Raw genomic sequence first — 27,383 nt, 5'->3', positions numbered from 1 at the left:
AGAAATGGCTTCGAGCGGGAGCTGCGTGTTCGTGCCTGAGATGCATGTAAAGGCTCCCCTCTGGTGTAAATGCTGGGGAACCCTCCCTACTTAGCACTGGCAGTCCTCCATTTTTTGCTTTTGTTTCAACAAGCCCACGTGTGTGTTATGATCTGACATCGTCAGATGAGAATTAATGATCATTACATTCCGGAACAGTAAAGAGAGAGAGAGAGAGAGAGAGAGAGAGAGAGAGAGAGAGAGTTCCTGCCCTCCTTGCCTGGGTATGTGTTAATTGTTCAGGGCTCCAGAGTAGATAATATATATATATTACATTTACATAACAGCCTACATCCGATTTATATAGCGGTTTTCTAGGAACTCAAAACACGTTTAAGCTGGTCCTGGGTCAAATGCCACAAACTCGGAACGGTCACCAACCACGTATGCCTAAACGTAAAGTCACTCAGTAAAACTATGGCTAAACCTAAACTTATTCCTAACCTTCACCTCATTAAAACAAATATAAGAATACTAGAACCACTGGGCGCGAATGTGTTTTGGGGCGAGCTTTACAGTTACCGTTAAAAAACACACTTAAAGGGAAAACCTGGGGACGAGCTCATTACTAACACTCCCTGTCACTAACCCTGACCTCACACGGAAGCCACACAGTTGGAATGGCGATGCATCAGAATGCCACTCTGTTCCCAGCCTAGGCTTGTTTCCATTGTGGTCTTATATCATAATCAGTAAGAATCGGTGTATAGGCAGATATGATACGAGGACACACAACAGAGACAGTGCTTCTTTCACCTGACAAATATCTATGTGATCATTTCTTGTTTTTTAACAATGATGCCAGACACCAAATACATTTCACTTACCCTTTAAGGGGGGGTCCTTGAAATCAAGGTTTTTGTATTACTGCTACCATACAGATCGGACAAATAATACTGAATAAAATAAAGTACACAGCATATACTCATAGCTTTAACGTGAAGGTACAGTAGTTGAAAAATGGCTGGAGGTTATTTTAATTTTCCTTTGGAGGATCTCCAACCCACATTGTGCTTTTCTGCCAAGTCAAGACCAGGTTTTCCTGGTAAAACATTTTTACCATTGTTGTTTCTTCACACAATGTGACCGGTTACTCAATTCAGCATGTAAGGCAATTTTATTTCTATCAACAATGTGCTTCACAGTTCACACGAAACATCAACCAAAGGAAAGACAATTATAAAATGGAATTAGGATACGTAAACTCAAAAATATGGAGTTAAGAGGTTTCTGCCTGACAGCAACAGTAGCCTACTTAGATAATTCAGGCTCCAGAGTTACCTGGATGAATGATGAGGTACTATTTAATGTATGAAGACGATTGTTACAGTAACAGGTAGTACAGTCAAAGGTTATGCTATATCCATACCACAAGAAGGCCCATGGGGGCTTGTTTCCATTGTGGTACATTGTACTCAATTGATCCGGGCTTGCTGTAAACATTTTAGTCCAAGGTAACAAGGTAACCGTATATCTCTGTGGTGCTAGTTTATATTTCCTGGCAGACGTACTATACAGAAAGATGATTTATTATTAGTCAAAGCTTACGCCTTCAGGCTGATATTAATAGCCTTAGGAACGTACACACTGCAGTTAATCATTGCTTATTAACTTAATTGGCCCACTGACAATGGTAATAAAGTAAGGGAAAATAGTAATGCTCAACCATAAGGGGGACACTACACCCCTGCAGGCCAGGGCCCGCATGCGGCCCACGGGCTGCGGGTTGAGTAGCACTACCACAGGTTGTTTGTGAGTAAGCATGCCTGTATTGCTACTGTAGCCTACCTCCCACACTTTCATTTTGGGAGATTACATTAATCTGACTATCAGCTCCGTCCATTTCCGCACCCTGCAGCATCTTGTGCTGCAGCAGAGAAAAATGATATGGTTATTATACAGTATGTATATATGTGTGTGTGTGTGTGTGTAGAACAGAATCCAGTCAAAAACGGCTACTGCGGAATTCCCCTTTAAGGCCTGAGGACGATTCTACAAATACCTTCTGATTCTCAAACATTTTCTTGCTAAGGACCCCCAAATTGATATGTAATTGGCCGCGGACCCCACATTTGCAGAATAGATTTGCGTTATAAAAAGAAAAGGAAAGAAATAATAAGATCATCATGCAAGCTCGCAGCGCGGCATCACTTGTACGTGTGATAGCTCTGCTCTGTTTTTTCCACCACTCAAAACATATCTTTTAAAATTTAAATGGTAGGATTGCTATACTACCAGTAAGACGCCCTGAGGGCCTACTTGCTTGTTGCACACGCTAGCATGGTTTCGTCCTCGGATTCGGGTTCTTGGAAACGCCCCCCAGCCACTGGGTTAGTTTTACTGAGGTTAGGTTTAGGTATAGTTTACTGAGGTTAGGTTTAGGTATAGTTTTACTGAGGTTAAGATTAGGGTTAGGGTTATGTTTAGGTATAGTTTTACTGAGGTTAAGGTTAGGGTTAGGGTTAGGTTTAGGTATAGTTTTACTGAGGTTAAGGTTAGGGTTAGGGTTAGGTTTAGGTATAGTTTTACTGAGGTTAAGGTTAGGGTTAGGGTTAGGTTTAGGTATAGTTTTACTGAGGTTAAGGTTAGGGTTAGGTTTAGGTGTAGGCTGTCAATCACAGCGACTGGCCAGTCACAGCGCACCCTCTACGTCACTCTGTACTCAACCCGAGGACGAAACCATGGTCGCGTTGCACACAAGTAGGCCATAAATGGCCTACTAGTGCGCAAGCAGAGCGTGCAAGTACTGTAGACCGCTACAAACTTTGAAATCTCAGCCTCTCTGTGAAAGAACGTTTGCAATATTGAATTATTAGGTTTAGCTATTTATACGTACCTTGCTTTTGGAGGAAAAAAGGTAGTATTTTGAAGTATGGTAATGATTACTGTCTGTTATCGCAGTGGTGTATACATAGGGGCAATACCTCTAGTCCACCCGAGACTGAAACATGTCATCGTTAGGTCACCATCGATAACCAATTATACCCTGGCATTGGTACATATATTCATCACGTCATATGCTCATATGTATATATAAATGTATATGTCTATATGTGTACTGTATGTAATTTCTGAGTTGATTAGTGGTATACTGTGGTTACTCAGGTGGTTTGATGCGTATGTCCCTTTAATCCACCCGACACTGAAACATATCATCATTACGTCACCATCGTAAACCAATATACCCTGTGCATATCTTCATCACGTCATGGGACATACGCTTCGTAGCACCTGATAACATTACTTGCACGCTCTGCTTGATCAACATATGGAATGTCAGCTCCATATATAGAGATCTAAGGGTGGCAGCGGGGGCAGTTTCTTGAGTGTACAGGGTTTGATGAGGGCCTAGGTAGGCCCGGGCCTTAATTTCCGGGCCTGTTGATGAATCTAGTTTTCGCCGGCTGCCGGACACGGCTGCACTAATAGCATTGAGGCGTGCCCGTCTAGAGTTTGAATGGACAGGTATCAGTTGAAAGGGAGACATCGAAGGGGAAGGACGGATGGGGAAGGATCAACATATGGAATGTCAGAACAGGGCATCTCCATATATGGAGATCTAAGGGTTTGAGGACAGATGTAGAGTTGCTGGCCAATATTGAGGACATCAGGGATGTCCATATATGGGCTTAATATTGATGACATCACGTGATGTTGCGAGGCATGACCATATATGGAGGCGTGGGGTGACGGACGGATGGACGGACTGACGGGAAATGCACATTTTCATAGTAAATGGGCCCTGCGGTTGCAATAATACTACTTCGCCTCAGTGTTTTGCTCTAGTCTTTTAAAACGCCTTATGGGCCACGCTGTGAGAGGCTAATTATAATCAACTCTTGAATCACCAAATGTACCCTTTTTCTCTCATTCTATAAAGCATGAAAGTACTCAAATTATTGACTTAAGTAAAAGTATCAATACTGCAATATAGATATACTCCGTTACAGGTAAAAGTCCGGAATACAAAATGTACTGAAAGTGCAAAGGTATTGACATCAAAATGTACTTTTAAGTACCAAAAGTAAAAGTACTCATTGTGCAGAAATGTCCCATTTCAAGTTTTCAAATGTTTAAGAATCTTTTGAATATAGCAGATCTACAAGCTCACAATGCGTATGTGGCCGAAATGTATAATAGGGCTGAAATGGTTAATGTATGTTTTGTAATTATAGTTAAAGTAACTAGTAACAAAACATTTTGATTAAATGTAGTGGAGTGAAAGTACAATATTTGGATCTGAGATGTAGTGGAGTAGATGTATTGGAAATTGGAAATACTCAAGTAAAGTGCAAATACCTCAAAGTTGTACTTAAGTACAGTACTTTGAGGAGAAGAAGACAATTCATTGAGTTACTTTCCACCACTGGCTAATTTAATTTATGTCTTAAATCACCAAAAGTACCCTTTTATTCTCCTTCTAGACCCAGTATGACCATTAAATTGACAATGGTTTCCTCTTCCGACTACAAAGTCTGTATCATTTGGCTAGCGCACAAGGCCACGCACAGTGCAGTAGAAAGTGCAGCAAGTTCAAGAGTTGAAAGGATCCCCTTAGCGAGACAATACCTTCTTCATTATTCAGTTACTTTTGTCCATCTGCCAGCCGTGGACCCATTGAAGTGGTTTAGCCTTGAGAGAGGAGCCGTTTACGCGAGCATCGGTTTGAAGTAGGGCCACTTTCTGTTGGAAGTGCAGGGGGAAGGCTTCTCGGGACCGCTCTACTGTACATGATAACAGTGCACTGCAAATACATTAATGTGAAGCAACTCTGGAAAGACATTACTCATTCAGTGTTATGAGAGCGCTGTGAAAGCATTGCTCAATGGCAATACCCCTTGCCAGCGCTTCAACAGCTTGGGACAGGTAGTTTCTATGGAGCTTGAAGACAGAATCAACAACACTGGATTGAGATGACAGCTGTTGGCTGAAGACATGTTTTTCTCTCTCTCTCTCTCTCTCTCTCTCTCTCCGCTGGAAAATGGCCTCTCATGTGTTCCTATATAGCGTCTATAGAAAACTAGGTCATGAACACAACCACAGATTACGCTGTCTTAAAAAAAAAATACCTTGACATTTTGAATGTTGTACAAGTCTCCACCGAGGACCAGTCACATTTCCGCATCTGTATTTGCACTTTAGCTAAGTGGAAAACAGCTTGTTAACGTTGTCAGCGCACCTCCCTTTAAGCCCTGCTATCAGTGTTCATTGGTGTTAACACACCATGTTAACAAGGATGCTGGCAAGCCATTTTAGGAGAACATAAAAGTGTGCCTTTTTTTTTTGTTCCATGTGGTGAGAAGTGTTCCTCCATGAAGTTCTAATTGTGAATGTCAAGATATCACCTTAAAGTAATAGGTCACCCAGAAATGAAAATGATGTCATTATCTATAGGCCTACTCAGCCCATCATGCCAGTTGAATCACAGATAGTCTAAACCAGTGGTTCTCAAAGTGTGGTCCGCCGACCCACAGGGGTCCTTGAGGGTGTTCCACGGGGTCCCTAGCCAAATAGCTGAACCGAATGTACCCTTACCTATTTTTTGTTTTGCTTGTTTTTATTTGCGAACATGGCAAGTGGCAATGTTTCTATATACCTATATAAGTTGCTTGGATGTGGCAAATGTTGTAACCTAGCGGAAATACTGTGCTGTGCTGTAGTCTGTGCTATTGTCCTCTGTAGTCTGTGCTGTTCTCCGCTGTACTGTACTGTACTGTACTGTACTGTACTGTACTGTACTGTACTGTACTGTACTGTACTGTACTGTACTGTACTGATGTACTGTGCTGTACTGATGTACTGTGCTGTGCCTTCCCAATCTGTACAGTACTGTGCTGTCCCCTAGTGTATATGACTGTACTGTACTGTACTGTACTGTACTGTACTGTACTGTACTGTACTGTACTGTACTGTGTGTGTGTGTGTGTGTGTGTGTGTGGTGGAAAAGGGAGGGAGCGGGGAGTGTGGAATTTGTGATGTACAGTAGTTTGCATCACAGCAAAATGTTGCACAATAACAGTGTGTCTGACCAAAGTAATATTTGTACAGTAAATATGGCAGTTTTGGTGAAGCTACTGTACTGTATGTATAGTGCATATGGATTTGGGTGGCGTGCATGGAGAGATGTGTGCTAGCGGAGTGGTTTGGTAGGAGAAGGCCAACGGATAAACGGCCATTACAAACTTCTTGGATAAAAATTATAGAAGAATTAAAAAATATATATTCTGCTTCTATGTACCCTGAATCTTAGCTTGCATCATCTTTGTTAGCTCTTGGAATGTGTTCACTTTTTAAATCGTTTTTAGGCACCCACAGATACAGTTGCAGCAGAAACGCTAAGATTATATCTTTATCCTCTAGTCCGTTTGCTTGCAGAAGTTAGTCTGTTTGTAGTACAAATGTACTTCACTTTAACCATTTAAATGCTTTATAAGGCCTAATAAACTGGACATGAAGTCAGCTCTTCAATTGTTTCTCATTTTTCCCCCTCTACACAAAATCCCTTCGCCAAAAATAGCAGATCTGCCCATACACGAGACGGGGTTGGCGAAAGGGCCTTTCTGTGTGGAGTTTGCATGTTCTCCCAGTGTCCCCTAGGGCAGGGGTTCCCAAACTTTTTTGGACCAAGTACCCCTTTTGGGGTAGATATTTTTCCAGGTACCCCCTCATCCTCGCAACACGGATAACAATATATTTACAACCACAAGCAGTGTTTCCTGCAGGAAAAAGCTTTGGCATGGTGCTGGGCACAGGCCGCAATTTTGATTAATTAATTAATTAATTTGATTCATTAATTAATAAGATTAATACATTAAGATTAATTTGTATTATTGCTCTTGTATTGCTATTGGAGACACTGGGGGACACTGGGCAGGCACTGAGGAGGCACTGGGGAGACACTGGGGAGGCACTCAGGGGCACACTGGGGAGACACTGGGAGGCACACTGGGGAGGCATTGGGGAGGCACTGAGGAGGCACTGGGGAGACACTGGGGAGGCACTCAGGGGCACACTGGGGAGGCACTCAGGGGGACACTGTCTAAATGTAGACTTCTAAATGTAGACGTCTAAATGTAGACGTCTAAATGTACTTGACATGAAAAAGTTTGGGAACCACTGCTTTAAACTTTAGCACTTTATGAACATGAACAAAATAGATGGGTCCCCCCCTGGAACTCCCTCAGGTACCCCTGGGGGTCCCCGGACCCCACTTTGGGAACCACTGGTCTAAATGTATACAGACGTCTAAATGTAGACGTCTAAATGTAGACGTTTAAATGTAGACGTCTTCTTTTCTTCTTTCTTCTTCTTTCTTCTCTTATGGGGGTCCCTGGCATATCTTTTCAAATGGGGGTCCACGGGCTAAGTAGTGTCAATTTGGGGGTCCTTGACATGAAAAAGTTTGGGAACCACTGCTTTAAAAACTTTAGCACTTTATGAACATGAACAAAATAGATGGGTCCCCCCTGGAACTCCCTCAGGTACCCCTGGGGGTCCCCGGACCCCACTTTGGGAACCACTGCCCTAGGGTACCCTCACAAAACATGCAGTAATCCTGGTCTCTAAACGACCTCCCCCTGGCCAGCCTGATGGAGGGGAAAGGAACTGTTCGGAATAATGTGTTCCTTGAACTTCCTTCCACGTGCTATATGTCCAACCGGGGAAACCCTCCCCTGTCAGGTGATATGAAGAAGCTTGGTCCCATTTCGAAGCCTAACAATATGTAGAAAATAGCAGATCTACAATGCGTCACGATGCGACGCATTGTGAGCTAGATGTGAGCTAGATGTAGATTGTTACAAGTATATGCTTTGTAAAAATGAAGTAACTAGTAGTAACTAGTTTTAAAATAATGTAGTTGAGTAAAAGTACAATATTTTGATCCAAAATGTATAGTGGAAAAGTATAGTAAAAGTAATGGAAATTGGAAATACTCAAGTAAAGTACAGTACAAATACCTCAAAATAGTACTTAAGTACAGTATAAGTAAATGTATTTACCATAGTTACTTTGCACCACTGCCTGTGGGACACGCAATGCACGCACACTTCTATGTTACCATGTGATGCAATTGCAAGTCATTTACAGTGTCAGTATAGTATCTCCTGAAGATCAATTTGATTTATTTGTTTCAGGAATCGTTCTGTCAATTATATTATACTACCTAATTAACGCACAGTTACACCTGCAGACACACACCTGCATTCTTACATGTGGTATAGTGTACTTGTGCAAACAGACCTCCCCCCGCACACAACACACACACACACACCGATCAGATCCCAATACCACAATGTCTGTGTTAGCCGATACCGAATACCGTTACCAGTGTTGTGATCTTGTGTTGTGTTTATAGCTATCTAGCTATATATCTCGTGTTGTGTTTATAGCAGACTCCTCACTCAAATGTGCACTTGCAGTTTGGGCAACTCGAAATGCTTAATGTAGTTGAGTAAAAGTACAATATTTTGATCCAAAATGTATAGTGGATTAAGTAAATGTAATGGAAATTGTACGTAGTAAAGTACAGTGCAAATACCTCAAAATAGTACTTAAGTACAGTATAAGTAAATGTACTTACCATAGTTACTTTGTACTACTGCCTGTGGGACACGCAATGCACGCACACTTCTACGTTACCATGTGATGTAATTGCAAGTCATTTACAGTGTCAGTAGTATCTCCTGAGGAAGATCTATTTGATTTATTTGTTTCAGTATAATTGACAGGCGCACAAGAACTATTCCTACCTAATTAACGCACAGTTACACCTGCAGACACACACCTGCATTCTTACATGTGGTATAGTGTACTTGCGCAAACAGACCTCCCCCCGCACACAAAGCACGCACACACACACACACACACACACACACACACACACACACATGCACGTGTGTGTGTCACTGGGCGCCTTTCCCTCTCAGGAGTGATTTACAGCCTTTCTGCTGTTTGTTCTGGCCTAATTACAGATAAGACTTGCTGAAGCATAGTTGCACGCATGCACCCAGGCACGCACGCACGTGCGCACACACACACACACACACACACACACACACACACACACACACACACACACACACACACACACACACACACACACACACACACACACACACACACACACACACACACACACACACACACACACACACACACACACACACACAAACAAATACAATACAATCAAAATGTTTTGTACTGTATCTAGAATTCAGAACCTCCAATACAGGTAAATCAATTTAATTTCTATGTACCGAGGTCGATAGTGTAGGCATACACACAATGATTAGTAGACTTTAAGTAGTCGCACGCACGCACGCACACACACATAGAGAGAGCCTCTGGCAGTTATAGTTCAAGGAAATCCCTTACTCAGCAGGAAAAGCAGCCCTCAGAAGTGTGCCTCCACATGCGTCTGCCCTCACCTCCCATGACTAGCAGTCTAACGTTAATACTTTTGCTTTATGCCTTTTCCCTCAGGAAATGTATCAGACTTAGTCTGTGGCGCTTAAGCCCCCCGTCATCACACCTAGGATGCAAAACATAGCCATTTAAAGATTTAAATTATTCCAAAGTGGATGGGAATCGACTGCGTCCCCATCACAATGATGACTATAAACACAGACAGAAAGGAAAATTATAACTACATTTTTTAAATGCAATAATGATAAAGTGCTCTCTGCCAAGCAAAACTGAGAAAGTAACAGGACCGCCATGGCTTTGTAGAACCATATCCTACTGTAGTGTGTGTGTGTGTGTGTGTGTGTGTGTGTGTGTGCGACTGTGCTAAATGCCTAAATTAAATTGTAACCGCCTATCCGACCGACTTGACACCGGGGACTGCACTCCCTCAGGTCGCCTGGCGAGTTTGAAGTCCATCGTTCAGACTGAGATTTCTTACATTTATGTGAGGATGTAACAAATAATTACACTACAAGACAACATTTTCCCAAACCTTGAAAATGTTGTTTTCATATTGATATACAGATACGATAACATTACTTCATGATGTATTGATTCAAATTATTGATCCATTAAAAATAAACATCCTCTTAAAATGCACGTGCCCACCCATCCCACCTGACAGATGGGTGGGCTGCGAACGCTTTTATCAAGATTTTCAAGTCTGCTCTGAGCCAGAAACGGTTGGGAAACCACTGCTCCATTTATATATATCTACTTATTTATCTAAAGACAACTATTACAGAAAACATGTTGAAACCAATCCTGCTTTGTTTAGGAAATAAAAACAAAAAAAACCCACACAAACCGTATCCTTATGCTATACCTTTACAAACCTGCATAGGCCATTTCATGGCACCTGGAGGCCCAATAGAGCACCGAAGTCCTGACGTCACTGTCAGTAGAGGGTGCCAGTCCACAGGTTTGTGTACTTTTTATTTGCATTGAAATCCCCATAGGGGGATTTTAGATCTCTTCATATAAGAACTGTGTTTGAAAAATAAACCGATCATCACAGCCTTTTCACTCATATGGATATGAAGCATATCGACTGAAGGTGGAAATTTACAAATATACCCAAAGAGTAACAAAATAAGCGAGTCAAACAACCCAGAGACTACATTTCCGGGCCAGCTGAGCTTACGTCAATGAGGAATCTCAGGAACGCAATGTGTTGACAGCTGGGCGTGACTTATTGCTTTCATTGTAGTTTCAAGGCTTTTACGGCCACATTAATTCCATTTTCTCCAGAAACTGGCTGTATCAAATATTAATGGACATCATTAACGACACACAGCCACCCCCCTGACAGAAAAGCCGGGATGATCGTTTTATTTTTCAAACACCGTTCTTATATGAAGCGACCTAAAATTCCAATGCAAATAAAGAAATACATGAACCTGTGGACTGGCGCCCTCTACTGAAAACTGTCAGACTTCGGTGCTCTGTTACCTAGGTATCAGTCATTTGAATGAACAATGCTGTTCACAATGTGGTGGAAGTGTTACGAAAAAGTAATTAAAAGGGATATTTCACTTTCAAGAAATGTCATTGTATCGTCTACCCAGGCTTACTGTACAGTATGTAAACACCCTAGACACTTTTAAAGTAAGTCTTTGTCTCCACCAGCCTCCTCCTGCCGCTGTTGGCAAACATTCTAATTTTCCAAATAGGGGGAAAATTAGAATGTTTGCCAAGAGGAAAAAGCCTTTTTTTTTTACCATTTCCTGACGAGAGGGCAAAACAAAAAGAAACATTGCACCATCATTATGTTCTTTGATCCCAAAATATTTACACCCCTATATTAAGCATATTACTGTAATCTAGTACCTTAAAAAAGATTGGTTCAGGATATGTCGTGTGTGTGTGTGTGTGTGTGTGTGTGTGTGTGTGTGTGTGTGTGTGTGTGTGTGTGTGTGTGTGTGTGTGTGTGTGTGTGGCTTAAGCATTGGTGGAAAAAGTACGTATAGTACGTAAGTATAAGTCCGGAATTCAAAAGTTTCTCGAGTAAATATATTGTCGGCAAAAGGTACTTTAAAGTAGCCTACCAAAAGTACCTATTATGCAGAATGTCTGTTAATGCAGTTTAATTTGTAATATAATCATAATCTATAAAGTAACTATAAAGTTTTCAAATAATTTACCTTTGATATGGAGAGGAATAGAAGTAAAAGCACTGGGAATTGGAAATACTCAAGTTAACCCATTCTGGGCGGGAACCCCTTTTGGTGTTTTAAACATTGTTATAATTTAGCTATTGAAAAATAGCAGATCTACAAGCTCATAGCGCACCACGAGGGGCACGCTATGAGCTTGTAGGTCTGCTATTTTTGAAAAATCATGAAAATCTTTGAATATATATTTCAGAGCGAACATTTTTAACTAAAATATTGGCTTCTCGGGGGTCCCTGGAACTACATATTTTGAGATGGGGGTCCGTGGCCAAATAGAGAGAATTCTGGTGGTCCTTGACATGAAAAAGGTTGAGCACTACTGACGCGTTCCGTGAATTGGTTTTGTCACTTCGCAAAAAAAAGTTAAAGCGAGCTTTTAGATCTGCTATTTTGGATACGATGGTGTGACACTGAAGTATGATGAAGTATAGGGCATTCATTTACGGGGAGGGGATGTCACAAACTGTTAAAGGAGAATTCCATGCTAGAAAGCTTTCTTATCTTTCTTACCTTTCTTTGTAGTTGTTACGTCCCCACCAAAGAGGTCCAGGTGTTTTTTTTGTGCAAAAACTCCTTATTGGCTATTTTCCATACCATTAGCCCTCAACGAATTGCATTGCATTGAATGGGAATTGAATGGGGCTATGGGGTGTTATGCTAGTTCGCTTATTTCCATCGAAATAAGTAGTAAAGTGTGCCGCTTTTAATAATAAGCGAATTAGCACAACACCCCATATAGCCCCATTCAATTCCCACTCAATTCAATGCAATTAATTTAGGGCTTATGGTAGGGGAAATAGCCAATAAGGAGCTTTTGCACAAAATAACACCTGGACCTCTTTGGTGGGGATGTAACAACTACAAAGAAAGGTAAGAAAGCCTTTTAGTATGGAATTCTCCTTTAAAGGACCACTATAATTGGTCCTCACTAATGTTCCAGATAAAATATAAAAATACCACAATTTTCTTCTACTCAGTCTGTGTCTCATAGGAGACACAGACAGACATATTTAGATTTGTATTATCGTGACGATGGCTTCCATTATCGCATTGCAACTTTTCACAAATAGTAAGACTGCAGTTTCTATTAGCTTGGATTCCACATTGATGATGTCACTGGTAGACAGGTTTCTGTACTGCCCACATGCAGCCCACCCTGGAGACACAGACCGAGTAGAATATATTTTATATATTTATATTGTATATATTGTTATAGGACCAAGGAAGTTGTCCTTTAAGAAGATAAAAAAGGTTTCTGCCCTGACAGCAACAACGACATATTTGTTTGAACTGAGATTGTGTGTGTGTGTGTTTGTGCATGTGTGTTTTGTGTGTAGAAGTGCATGGCACTGAGGGTCCACCCAGGAGACCGCCAAACACCCGGCTGTACGGACCCAAGAAGACCGCAGTGGACAACCATCAGAACGAACGCAAGAGCAGGATGAAGACAAACCCTCAGGCAGAGGAACCCAGGAGCCCCAGACCACCCCAGGTCAGCACCAAAACACCAGCAATTACTATACACAACACTTTTTGTGTTTTCGTAAATGAATGCCCTATACTATTGATCATACTACAGCATCACACACGAGTAAGACGTGCGAACGCGCGAAGCGAACGCAGCTCATAAATTAATGCCCTACTATTGATCATACTACAGCAACACACAAAAGGGCCTTTCAAACGTAACGCGCCTATAGTTCATTTTCAATGAGACCTGCGTTTTCGCGCGGAGCACTGGGGAGCAGTCCCGGTGCGACAACACAAGCGTATTTACGTGAGCGTGATCCCGCAAATTTGTTGTGCGCGTGCTCGTTTCGTGCACACGTCCCCGCGACTCACCAGACCTGGATTCTGGAGACCTGTCGGTGATCCAGGCAACAACGCCTGCGTTCCTCGCTTCCCGTTTGAAAGGCCCTAAAAGCATCGATGCTAATTGAAAATGCTAATTGAAAAGTAAACGAAAAGTAGCAGATCCACAGGCTCGAAGCGCGGTGCGAAGCGATGCGTTTTGAGATCTGCTACTAGTAGATTTGCTACTTAATATGCAATTGTTTTATTTGAATCCTGAAAAGTAACAGTTTTCCACCCCGACACAGACAATATACAGTCCCTGTGCGCGTGCATGGTCCCATCTGACCACTTAGTTCAGCAGTGGTGGAAGTACACTCACTGAAGTACTGTATTTAAGTACAATTTTGAGGTATTTGTGTACTTTAATTACTTGAGAATACCTTCCAAAAAATGTCAAAAATACAGTAACCACTTCAGCCATATACATTTCGAAAATATAGCCAATCCACAAGAGCATTGTGAGCTTGTAGATCGTCTATTTTTATACATTTGAAAACTTGAAACCGGACATACTTTTATTATTGTACTTTTGTACATTTTGATGCCAATACTTTTGTACTTTTACTCAAGTATATTTCTGGACTTTTACTTGTAACAGAGTATTTCTATATGAAATAGTTATTTTTGTTGGTCAGATGGGTGGGGCGCAAACTCTTTTTGAGATATTCCAGTGGGGACCCTGATCCAGAAAACTGTTACTACCGGCACCTCTGCTTATAATAATTGAGAGCCCTATTGTGTGTGTGTGTGTGTGTGTGTGTGTGTGTGTGTGTGTGTGTGTGTGCGCACGCACTGTGAAGTGAGTTGCATCACTGATGTTTTGACATGGTGGCGTGAGAAGTGAATCGAGGGGTCACTTGTGTTTGCATGTTGTTCACCTCCATGGTACATTGGTGCCCTCATCTGGACGCTCACCCAAACACACTGTGCTGTACGCACACAAGCGTGCATGCACGTGCACACACACACGCGCACACACACACACACACACACACACACACACACACACACACACACACACACACACACACACACACACACACACACACACACACACACACACACACACACACACACACACACACACACACACACACTCAAATGTTAAATACAGACAGACACAAATGTCAAACACTCTGTGTTAACCGAGAGCATATGTAACCGAATGGAGGTACTGTACTACCGGATAAATGGACACAGAGGACTTCACTGTAAAGTTGCACATTTTTAACGGCCTGAAACAATAAGCAAGTCACTCCAAACGTCTTCTGACTTTGGACTTTGTTTGTTTTGTTTGTTTGTGATCCAACGAGCCTGCGGGTCACACAAAACACGCACAGTTTAATCTTATATCAGTATAGGATGTAATTACAAGTCACTTACAGTAGTATCTCTATCTCCTGGAAGATCTAACCGATGGGCCTGATATTGTGAATATAATAGAATATAATAGAAGAATAATACATGCGCTCACACACACACACACACACACACACACACACACACACACACACACACACACACACACACACACACACACACACACACAGTACACACACACATATGCTCACTCATATGCTCACTCATATATCTCTGACCTGATGAAGAAATTAGACCAGAGCATATTGTCTCTGTTGGGTGGTAACCTCATTCATTATGTCCAAAACGTGTTACTTTTCAGTCAAAAATAGCAAAAACAGCAGATCAACAAGCTCAAAATATGTTGCTTTGCGTCGTGTTTCGGGCTGGTAAATATGCTGTTTTTGACACTGCAGTATGATCAAGTAGGGCGTTCATTTAGAGTGTTTTCTATTATTACTTTTTCATTTTAGCTGTTTTTCATATTTCCACTCTAGTTAAGAAAATCAAAAGGCTTTCAGATTAGTTGAACCCACGGAGCATGTTTTGCTCAATGAACTGTAGGCTACTGTACTACGCATAGGCTGAATAAACCTATAATAATTGGTCACGTGGAGTTTCTCTATAAAAACATGTGCCATTGTTTTGTTGTCAACATTGGAATGTGCATCGCCCATTTAATCCAATTCCGGATAGATTTACACCCCTCCTGTCCTCATTCACTCATTCGTGGTAGTAAACGCGTGGCCAGGCGAACTAAAATCAATTCTTGGAAAAAGATTATTTGTAAAACAAAACATCAGTGTGGGATGACGTACAAACACAGATATCTTTTAGTTTTTTTCTTCATCATGTAAATGAGCATGGGGGGGGGGGGGGGCTTTGTAAAGCGGAGGCCCCCGTGGAAATATGTTCCGACCTGAGGAACAATGATATACATGCCCGCATTTTCTCCCCCATTTAACTCACTCTCTCGCGGCAAAACAACAAAACACACAACGAGAGGGGTGCAAAACAATTGACAAGACCATGGAGGCAACAAAAGGGGTGGGGGGGTGGGGGGTGAATGGGGTGGTGGGCAGGGGCTTCAGACGGCTAGTGTCAAGCATGGACGCGCTGCGCCGTGTCGCGTCGTGTGTGGTCGCATGTGGCAGAATCCACATAATGCCGCTGGGATGTCGTCAGTGTGATGGTGACACATTCCATGTCTTTATGGGCTTAAAGAAGACGCCACACGATAGAGGTATTTTTTCCCCTTTTATATATATAAATATGTCACTGGTTTGAAATGTGGCAGAGGTCAAAGGCCAATTAAGGGAAACAATGAGAAGCAGGCAGTTTGTTAGTTTGCATCTACACTTTTAACCACATGAAACCTATAAGCCTATAGCATCCTATTTGCGGAATGTCCTAATTGGTGAACAATGGGCAAGAACATTGCGAATGGATTTGGTGTCGAGTGGAAAAGGAGGGTAACAAGGATAGACCCGGGGGGTCAAGTATGTAGGGTTTAAGTTGTTGATGCAAATACATGGACATTGTATTTGTACACATATGGACAAACCCACACCTTGACACAGAGAATACACACATTTATCGATAGACCAAGTGTAGCGATATGGAATGGAAAAATATTTAAACCCCTCTTTTTCTGTTGTTCTTAAATTGCTAAATACAACGCAGTGCAGTATACTTAGTATCGATACAATCGATTACCGGTATTTGCATTGCAAAATGATTCGATACAAAGTCAAATCCAATATGTTGCTATTTACATGTCACTATAATTCGATTGTTGAAATTAAAAAAGATGCATAGATGGAGTCATGGTATCGTTACACCCCTAAGAGCGAGAACTCATAAAAGTGATTCATGTCATTCAAATGAGCTAAAATGTTGATTTTCTTTTTAGACCTTTTTCACCATATGAAGGATAAAGAAGGATCGCTGCCAGCTAGAGTGCAGAGGCAAGAAATAAAGGATCATTTAGATTTATATCATGATCTATACATACATACTGTAGGTAGCCTACTACACATAACTTAGGCCATGGTTTGATGACGGTCAAAGTGCCGTTGAGTTCTTTATTCTGCGTTCAGATGGAGGCACAATAGTGATTGAAAATGCTGTAGTGTGCATGCCAGGTGGCTAGGTGGCGCTGACCCACTGCTAGATAGACCAGTCACGCATGCAAAGAACCACAGCCTTTCTACTTCCTAGTGTTCTCCAATACAGCGTGGTTTCGCTGGTATTCCTATATAGAGTGGGTCGAGGGAGCAATTGCTCATCCTAGGAACTTGAATACCGACTACGACTCTGCTCCAATATAATAAGCATACGCGACGTGAACCGATGTGAGCCACAACATCACTTGTTCTGCGGATTCCCATGATTTACATGGAGACGCAAGGCGGAGCGTTTCCAACCCCCGATAGCGCCATTGCCATTTAAATGGACGGCACATCTGATTACATCTGTTATTTTGACGTTTAAACGGGGCGTTGGTATACACTGTACATTAATGTATTCATTCAACCTGTAATATTCCCTGAGAAATCATTGAGCGTGAATACAAGATCAACAATTAAAATAAGAATGCGATAAAATACAAACGCAATAACAACAAAATAATAAAACATTAGATCAGTATGAGATCAACAATATCTGTGGAGTTCTCCTGTACAAATAAAATTTAAATGAAAGAATTCAAATTCAAAAGCAGCAAAAGTAGCAAATCGACAAGCTCGAACTTCATTTCGAGGTTGTGGATCTCTTACTTTTGATGCTTTTGTGTGACACTGTAGTATGATCAAGTACAGCGTTAATTTATGAATAAACATAAAATGTTAGAATTATGAAGATAAGAGGTTTCTGCCCGACAATAATGGTATAGAATACAGTGGTGACTACGTGACCATCACCAGTAATGAATCATAGAGCTGAGTGATAAACACTGTCTAAGGGCATAATATGCTTTTAATTTATAGTATGATGGAATATAAACCAGGCAGAAGGCAGAAGCATGTCTGTAAATTGTGTCTCCATAATCGACAACTGATAGAAAAGTTACTTCAACACTCCTCTTCCTTACAATTCAAAGGAAAAGATGGTTTTAATGTTTGTACAAGAAGCCAGTCGTTTGTCATAATTTCACATAATTCCCTATTTGAAAATTGATGCCAAGATACTAGTATTCTTGTACAAAGATGCACTTGTTTTGGAATGAGGTGAAGAATGAACTGGATACCTTGACTGAATATAATGTGGACTTGTCACCTCTCCCGTGTGTACTATAGCAGACCAGACACGGTAACAGGTACAGTCGCCCCTTTTCCATCTCACCCCACTATTCTACCTGAGTGCGTGCGTGATAGAGAGAGAGAGTGATGTGAAAGAGAAACAGTATGAAAGAGAAAGAGAGAGAGAGGCCTTTTCATGGATATTGTGTGATGTGTGATAAGGTCCATGGCAGAGCCTGCCTTCTCCTCTGCCCTTGGTCTCTCATCTGCAGCCAACTAATCAGAAGGCTTGGACCCCTTTGATCCCCCCACCGGCAGCTTGATACCCTAGCTGTGTGTGTGTGTGTGTGTGTGTGTGTGTGTGTGTGTGTGTGCGCGTTTGCGTGCGATTCTGAGAGATCTCTGCCATAATAGCTAGCCAACCAGTCTGTGTGTGGAAAAATGCACTGTTGTTTCTAAATAATAATCAAAACAGGATTAAAACTGCTAAAGCACCTGTGTCATCTTAGTTTTTGCATTGCCTATTCAAAAGCTTGTACATCTTACATTTTTTTTAATTGAATAGTGTTTTAAATTAATTTTTTTATACAAATCTTCTGCACAAAACATTTTCATATGGGGCTTATTTAGGGCATCCGCGAGGGACCTTGACATGAATAAGTTAGAGAAGTACTGATTTAGACTCAGGGCCCTAACGTATGACATGCCTTACCCACATATAGTGGGTTTAGAACCTTCCACTATCCGGGAATGTTCTTGCGGCCACACTACCCACTATAAATTATGCCGACTCCTATATTTGCGGGTGGAGGTGTTACCCATTCCTTTCAATTGCTATCTTACCCACACAGGTTTAGAACAGCGGATAGAGCCTCCTCAGACCAGCCGCAATGCGAATTCCGCTTGATGGAACGTGTAATAGACAGGTCGAGTGTGGAGCTTGTAACGGACCCCAGAAGGCCAGACTTTTATTTTGAAGGGTATAGCCAGAAAATGTTTGGAGCACTCTCCAGGTGCTCCTAATGCACCTAATGAGGTGTCTCAAGTGGGCCGACACAGGGCAGTACACCATATATGGACAACATAGGCCCTGCAGGCCAAGCCAAAGGGGCTGTGACACATACAGTATGAAATATGCCATGTTAGCTATACAGTTTATAGATCATGCTGAGCTAAACATGTGTTTCATTTTGAAGTATTTATATTTAAACAAGTAATGAGCAATGAAGAAAGTCTCCACTCAGATCCACACACACAGATAGCCCTCCATGTTTACGCACAGACAGACAGACAGAGAGACAAATACAGACAGAATATTCTATACATGTTTTCATGTGTTTCCTTAAAGGTGTAGTGAAATGAAAAATACACTTTTAGAGCATATCCGTGGTCACCATATGGGCATATACCTAACAATGGATACAAAAAAATGGGAACATTTGTGGTGTTTTATAAAACGTGCTGCGTGATTACGTGTAGAGATAGACATCAATAAAAGCCAATAAAAATTCCCATTCCTGCACATCTGTCCAAACACAGCTGCTACTGATTACAGAAATCCTCAGTTTTCAATATCATTCAAGATGACATCCAGAGTCAGTGTGTTACTCGTTTTAAACTTAATCATCATGCTAAAATATATAGGTTGTGTAGGGGTTAGAGATAACCCCCTGGCTTTGCTGCAGGTCTCTCTGTCACTTGTAAACAAACGACTGTGCATGTGCGTGCGTGTGGTATTAAAAGGATAGAGACTGATCTGGTCTCCCCCCCCCCCCCCCCCGCTATTCATGTCAGTGGAAGTTGCTCAGTGGCGTTTTGAAGCACCCGGAAGGACTGTCTACTTCCGCCTTTTTTTGCCGATTCAGCATAAATGCGGAAGTGCAACCGAGCGCTCAATGTTAAAGCCCAGCTGCACTCAGCTGCACGGGGTTTCCTCGTCATGAATCCACGGGTCCGCCTGCAGTCCTTCCTCTTACCACTAGGGCCCGTGCTTCAACGTTTGAAAGCCTCACTGGCCCCTTGGGTCATGCATGAGACGGACCTACATCCCCATAGCCTGGAGGGATGCAATGCTCTGATTGGTTCAGAAACTAAGATCCTGCAGTCTGAGACTGAAACTTAAAAATAGAATGCCCAAAAAGCCATTTCACTACACCTTTAAGCAATTGATAAATGTGCTCGTCCGACCATATTTCGATGAGGGCTTCGGTCTATCACATCTATCCATGGTAACGTGACAGCTGTGCGGTGTAAAATATGCCTTCTCCGTCTCCAACTATGTTTATACTCCTCATTCATCCACCCCATTGTTTGCTTAATTTCCTGTATTTGATGCGATTGCATTCACACCTGCAGTGATTGCATTCACACCTGCAGTGATTACATTCACACCTGCAGTGAATCGAAATCAGGTGAGAAGCGAAAGCCCAGTTTTTGTCAAACAAACAAAATGTAGACCACAGTTCGCCACCTAGTCAAGATTGGCTGCTTCTAGCCAATGGGACGGCAAAGCGGCCTCTGAGCAATGGGAAGGAAGGAGAGAGGCATATCCCTGACAGCCACGCAGACTAAAGGCCTATTCATAGTCTGGATTTTCGGTGGTGAGGTGACCACCGAAGCTGAAATAACGTTGAGCGGTGGTGAGTAAAAACAGAGAGCTGGACAGAGAGGGCTGGAGCGGTGGCTGTGGTTTTCTCTTCACGGCTCGTGACGTCATGTTGTAGTTCGGTGGTCACCTAACCACCGAAAATCCAGACTATGTATGAGCCTTAACACTCTGTCTGAGACAGTGCAGAGCAACGCAGCAGACAGACAAGCATGATCATCACTCACAGTCACACTCACAGGTTGATGAGGGAGACACGTTTGCAATGTTCAAACGTCACCCGATATAACTTCAAACTAAACACGGCTGCAAACACGTTACTAAAATAATGATCATACTAATATGGGGGGGGGGGAGAACACGAACACAACGGAGACAGCGCGTGCACGCTGGTTGTTCAATTTGTACTATTACGTCTATGCTTCCGTCCTTTCAGAGTTCTTGTGAGCAGGAGTTGGACATGGTCCTGGAGGAGATAGCCAAGATGACCTTCCAGGATAACCGAGGTCCGCTGGAGAACCTGTATGAGCTCCGCTTCCCCAACTGTGACAGACAGGGATACTACAACCTCAAACAGGTGAGCCGAGGTGGTGGGCACTGGCAGCGCTGGGAAAATGTACTCACAGTTTTTTACTTTACTTTACAGATTCTAAAAATGTCTTCTAAATCCTGACAGTTTTCTGAAAATGCTATGTTTCTATGTCAGTCGTTCTTCGATTTTTCAAAAATAGCAGACCTACAAGCTCGAAGCTCGTAGCGCACCACTCGGTGGCGCGCTATGATCTGCTATTTTTCAATAGCTAAAGCATAACATAATGCTAACACCAAAAGGGGTTCCCGCCCAAAATGGGTTAAGTAAAAGTATAAATACCACACTGCAGAAATACTCCATTACAAGTCTGGCATTCAGAATCTACTTCAGTAATAGTGTCATTGGCATCAAAATGTACTTTTGTGTGTTTTAGTAATACAAATCTAAATCTAAAAAGGTTACTAGCAACTAAAGTTTTCAAATAGTTGTATTGGAGTAAAGGTACAATCTTTTCCTCAGAGATGTAGTGAAGTTGAAGTGGTACAGTCTCTCTAGAGCCATTAAACAAAACGGCTCTTTCAGATGTTTCAGACTCCATCCTGATTGGCTAAGATTGGCTGCCAAAGTTTGCAGCCAAGTACGAACAAAATGCAGCAAATCATGAACACATTGTGTGATTTCCGTGACATGTTGCATGCACATTCCCACTAGGCCGAGGAAGAAATGCCAGTGACACTTGAAAATGTTCAAATTCAGGACCTTTCACTGCTTCGTCTCAACCATTACTCTATGGCTCTGGTCTCAGCCACTGCGGCGTATTTTTGGACATTCCGTTTTTCTCCTAAGTTGAATGTTGCCACTACTGTTGCAGCAGCCATAAACTACACAGGTTCATCCCGATGTTCTTGGCGTCATTGTAAAGTTAGTTAGTAAAAAGCAGGTAAAAGGGTAACGTTTGAAGTTTACACCGCAGATATGCCTACAAGAATTACGTTTGCTGCGACTAGGGGAACCGTTTCTGAATTGGTCTATAGCGCCAACCTGATTGTTGTCATAATTGTACTCTATTCAGTGATTTCACTTATTTCAAATATCACTTTTATTTTTTATTTTTTTGTGATTATCCTCCCTACTATAGAGTGTGCTGACCAGTGTAGTTCCTCCCTATCCCCAGTGAACCGCAGGGGTCAAAAAACCCTAGTTTCGGCTTTGGTGGTGGGTGAGAAAGCCTTCATCAAATCAGGATAGAGGGGGCCTTCCTCCAATCAGGATCGAGTGCGCATGGTGCCGTGCTGTTGGCCTGTTGCGTGTCCCCCCACTGTAGAGCGTGTGCATGTGCATATCTTGTTACTGGGGCGGACCAGTTTTTTTCTCCAAATCACTGAATGCTCCTTTAAAATGACTATATCCCTCATGGGGTATACAACAATGTCCCTACATGCTCCATTTCATCTGGTTTCACTATCCTCGTGGGGCCTTATGGACACACACACACACACACACACAGGAATGTGGAGGTAACGTCATCATTATGGGTGAGGCAACACTGCCCCCTACACACCCCACCCGAACAACTGCACAGATCACCCACCCACCCTTCTTCAACAAATACACACTTAGATGGGATGATGTTGTCATCTTAAGTTAGGCAACAGTGTTTCAGCCCTGGGGTTACAAGGCAATAAAACGTGTTTGCAGAGAGAACCAGAGTTCATGGGAAAACAGCACCGAAAACCATAGAGCTCCCAATTGGAACCCAATAGAACATTTGGAACAGTCTAGTCTATAGAAATCAGAGCATGGGTCAGCTAGGCAGTGTTAACTAATAAAATCCTCTACTTGGTGAACTTGACCATACATGGATCAGCCTGTCACATAATCGCATAATCACAATTATCAGAGATGATCGCAATTATTTTTGCCAACTAATTTGGCTCTCCCCCTAGTGGTCGGTTTGCAATGAAACTATAGGCATTTTAAGCTCCGTGGACACCATCTTGAAAACGATGCCAATCCAGATGTTTGTTTTTTGTACAAATTTAGTATTTTATTTAGCACACCCAATAGTAATAGAATCGCAAAACTTTTTTCCCCTCAGTCTGCGTCTCATAGGAGGGCTGTGGGCAGTTCATAAACCCGTCCTCCAGTGACATCATCGATGGGGAATCCAAGCTAATAGAACCTGCAGGCTTTCTATTCCTGAAAAGTTGCAATGCGAAAATGGAAGCCGTGTTGTTGTTTTGCTGTATAGACGGCTTTGTATAGACGGCTTTGTAAATTATGTAATATTAAAATACTACTAACGCACACATGCCGATATTTTGTGCATTTTAAATGCTATAATAAGCTTATAGTTCGATGCCATTTATTTATTTCCCACATTTCAGCCACGGTTTATCCAAGATTCATTTATAATAGGCCTATATTTCATTGACACAAATCCACCCTAAACTGTGGGCAACCGCGGCTAAATCCGCCATCCGCAGGTCTATACTTTGTACAGTGCTCTGTACTGTACTGTACTGTACTGTAGTCTGTACTGTAGATCACCCTTACAGCTGTTGAGGCCTCGTGCTCATACATTAGCCCTGCACAGGCCCAAGATATGGGCCATGGGCCGGCCCGGGTGCATGGAGTTAAGCCCAGGCCCGGCCCAGCCTGTTATGGTAACGTGGTATGGTAAATTGTGACTGCTTGTTGCTCTGACAGAGTGTGTGTGTGTGTGTGTGTGTGTGTGTGTGTGTGTGTGTGTGTGTGTGTGTGTGTGTGTGTGTGTGTGTGGGGCGCACAAAGCTGCGGGGCATAAGTAGCCTAATTAGAAAAGAGGAAGAGGACAAGATTAGTACCATCGCACGGAAAGACAGAGAAGGAAGGATAAATGTTTGTAACAATCTTTACAAGATTCGAGTGTGCTAACTGGGGTGAAAGCCCAAGACAAATTTTCCTTGTGGATAATAAAGTTTACCTTGACCTTGACCTTGAACATAAAGAGATAATGCAGTGGAATGCTGGAAGCATACTTAATCAGTATGTCATAAAATGCAAGGTACCCTGAACTTGCGTGGCTTATTGCTTTTCTAAAACGGTTACAACTTTTTAGTTACACTTTGCGCTCACCAGAGAGAGCCACTTCCTTCTATATTGAGCCAGTCCAGCCAGGCTGTGTGCTTACGACAAAGTTTGCCAAACAAACACATTGCAGCACTTTAATGGAGATGGACGGACGTTCATGACGTCACATGCGTAAGCTAGGCTAAACTTCCGCTCGCTCGAGCCATTGAGTTATAACTACTTCCGGAAGTCTTCTGGGTGCTTCAAAACTCCACTGAGCAACTTCCACTGAAATTAATAGTGGGGGGGGGGCGGGGCTAACGCTACAGTTCGGTCTCTATCCTTTATAGCTCTATGGTTCAGTCTCATGGTATCTAACATATTTGATAGAAATTCATATATTTTTTAATCCATGTCTGTGAACATCACATCGAAAACGGTAGCATAGCGACTTAGCAACAGCAGTTCTTGCTGTCTTTACAAGGCCGCCCGGAGCCACCCATTCACAGTGCTATGAGCGTGCACTGACACTGATTGTTGTAGTACAGTGGTTCTCTACCTTTTCCATTCCTATAGGACCCCCGGCCATAACTCTCAAGAGTTACAGACTTGAAAAGGATCCATTTGGAACCCTTTCAAAGAACGCTGAGGGTCTACCACTGGTGTAGTGCTTTGTGAGAAAAGCCACAGACAGACACACACAGGGACGAACCCCAACCCCCCCCCCCCCACACACACACACACACACACACACACACACACACACACACACACACACACACACGTCCTTCGGCTGGAGATGACAAATAAACAGAACTGGGTGAAAACACAACCCCTCCCAATCCCATTGGCGGAGGGAATGAAAAACAATGCAAACAACACAAAACAACAACAGAGCGTAAATTCATCCAGATTTCACACAATCATAGCTACAGTACCCTGCACACTTTCATCCTCCTCCTTATTGATGTCATGGCCAGTGCTATTGGTATATTTACTCAAATACTTAGTCAAATAGTGTAGCTGAGTATAATTCTACTTCATGCGCACTACATCTCAGAGGCAAATATTGCACTTTTTTATTTGACAATAGTTAGTTAGATTTTGATTGCTATTACAAAACATTAAGTAATTCAATAATTAAGCCCTATACCTATTTTATACCATGTAATACATACAGGACACTTTACTTGTAATAGAGTATTTCTACATTATATACAGTATATTGTCTGCCAGGTGGAAACCTCATATGTCAAAACTGTTCGTTTTCAGGATTCAAATAAAAAAATAGCATCACGTTGCGCCTCGTTTCGATCTCGCATATCTGCTATTTCGGATACTGTCGTAGTGACACTGCAAGCCGGGTGTTAATTTACAGGGGAAAAATATGGAGATAAGAGGTTTCTGCCCCGACATTTTGGTATTGCTACTTTTACTTAGAAGTACTTCTTCCACCACCACCACTGGTCACGGGCCTTTTCACCAGCGCTTCTCACACAACAACAGCATTGTTTTGGTTCCAGGAGACTCAGTTCCCAGGGCACAGCACACTGTACCTCCATAACATTGTGAAACCCGCCTTCCTCGCCGGGTAATTACCGTAACTGTCACTTCTTTTTGTTCTTGGAAGAAAATGGAAAGACTAAACCACCCCCCACACCCTCCCATAAACTTTTCATTCTTTTCTCTACCCCCCAACCCCACCCCCCCCACACATACACACACACACACCACCATCTCTTAGCCCCCCGTACGCGCGACATAATCGGTGTCCGCTTCAATTATGACCTCATTTTTAAGGGGGCCGGTGGAAGAGGGGGTCTCGGCAGGGGGCCTGTGTCCACTGGCATGCCTCGCTCTCTGTGTGTGTGTGTGTGTGTGTGTGTGTGTGTGTGTGTGTGTGTGTGTGTGCGTGTGTGCGTGCATGTGTCTGTCATGGGTGGGGGTATGACCTGACCATGGGCTGTTATTGGGTGGACATTGCCCCACCCCTCTGTCCCAGCCTTCAATCTCGTCCAATAATTGCCCCCCGCGCCCCTGATAGATGCACACACACCATATTATTATCATCGTCGCTGTCTGGCACAAACCTTGTATCTCCATATTTCAAACTTTTTTTTCTCCATAAATTGATTAAATTCACACGCTACGTATACATCAACTTGTAGATCAGTAGATCTTGTAGATATATTTTTGAATGCGAACATTTTTAACTCTAATCTTTGCTTCATATTTTGGGTTCCCTTGACAAGGTTTTGAGTGGACTCTTGATTTACAGTAAAATACATTTGTAGAATCAGGTGTTTAAGTGTGTCTACATTGAACCACCAGTATCAACAGGTGCTTGTGAATAAATAACTACATTACTACCTGTAAGTTACTACCTGTAACTACATTGGATTAAAAAAAATCAATTTCTTGAAAAGTGACAGTTTTACATACAAGGTTTCTGTCCGACAGGGACGTAACGATGCCCCACTGTACTACATGCATCATTTAAGAGTTAAGACCCGTCCCCCCTTCACAAATTCCCTACACACATTTCTCCCCTTCCAGTAATTTCCAGCCTCCCTTTTTTCTGTCTCTCTCTCTCTCTCTCTCTCTCTCTCTGTCCCTCTCCCTCTCTCAGTGCAACATGTCCACTCACGGCCAGCGGGGCCAGTGTTGGTGCGTCAACCCCTTGACGGGGATCCAGATCGCGGCATCGCCCAAAATCCGGGGGGACCCCAACTGCAACCAGTTCCAGGATGACCTCTGGCCGCAGCCCACGGCCATAACTCTCCGCCGCTAGAGCTCTTCCGCTCTCATCGCTCACGCAGAGATTCTCCAATGGGGCTCCGGAGCTTCTAGGACACAGTGGTCCTCGGACCTTTTCATTTCAAGGACCCACACAAATTGTCCGGTGGCTTACGGCCATGTTTTAACATTACCGTTACGAAGTGGATAAAAGCCCTCCATTTTGCATGAGGCTTCTTTAGGAACGATACTGATGGATTATATCTGAGGGCAAATCCAAGTAAAAAACAATTAAAAAAAGAATCACACCCGTGTGAAGTGAGGGGTGC

The 27,383-nt window shown here is 42.6% G+C and overlaps 1 protein-coding gene across 1 annotated transcript in view; it reads left to right on the top strand.

Moving 5' to 3' along the window:
* igfbp2b (insulin-like growth factor binding protein 2b) overlaps positions 1–27,109 on the top strand; it is a gene marked incomplete at both ends in the record, with an annotated part of 35,293 nt that extends 8,184 nt beyond the window's left edge. Inside the window, 3 exons of the mRNA XM_080785921.1 lie at positions 13,016–13,170; positions 21,172–21,312; positions 26,972–27,109. Coding sequence (XP_080642047.1) covers positions 13,016–13,170; positions 21,172–21,312; positions 26,972–27,109 — 434 coding nt within the window. The remainder of the gene's footprint in view (positions 1–13,015; positions 13,171–21,171; positions 21,313–26,971) is intronic.
* Between the last annotated feature and the right edge of the window lie 274 nt (positions 27,110–27,383).

This window comes from Protomyctophum bolini, assembly GCF_963924005.1.
Source record: "Protomyctophum bolini genome assembly, chromosome: 16".
Taxonomy (NCBI): domain Eukaryota; kingdom Metazoa; phylum Chordata; class Actinopteri; order Myctophiformes; family Myctophidae; genus Protomyctophum; species Protomyctophum bolini.
The sequence above is the reverse complement of the archived record's forward strand: the minus strand, read 5'-3'. Positions and strand labels throughout refer to the sequence as shown.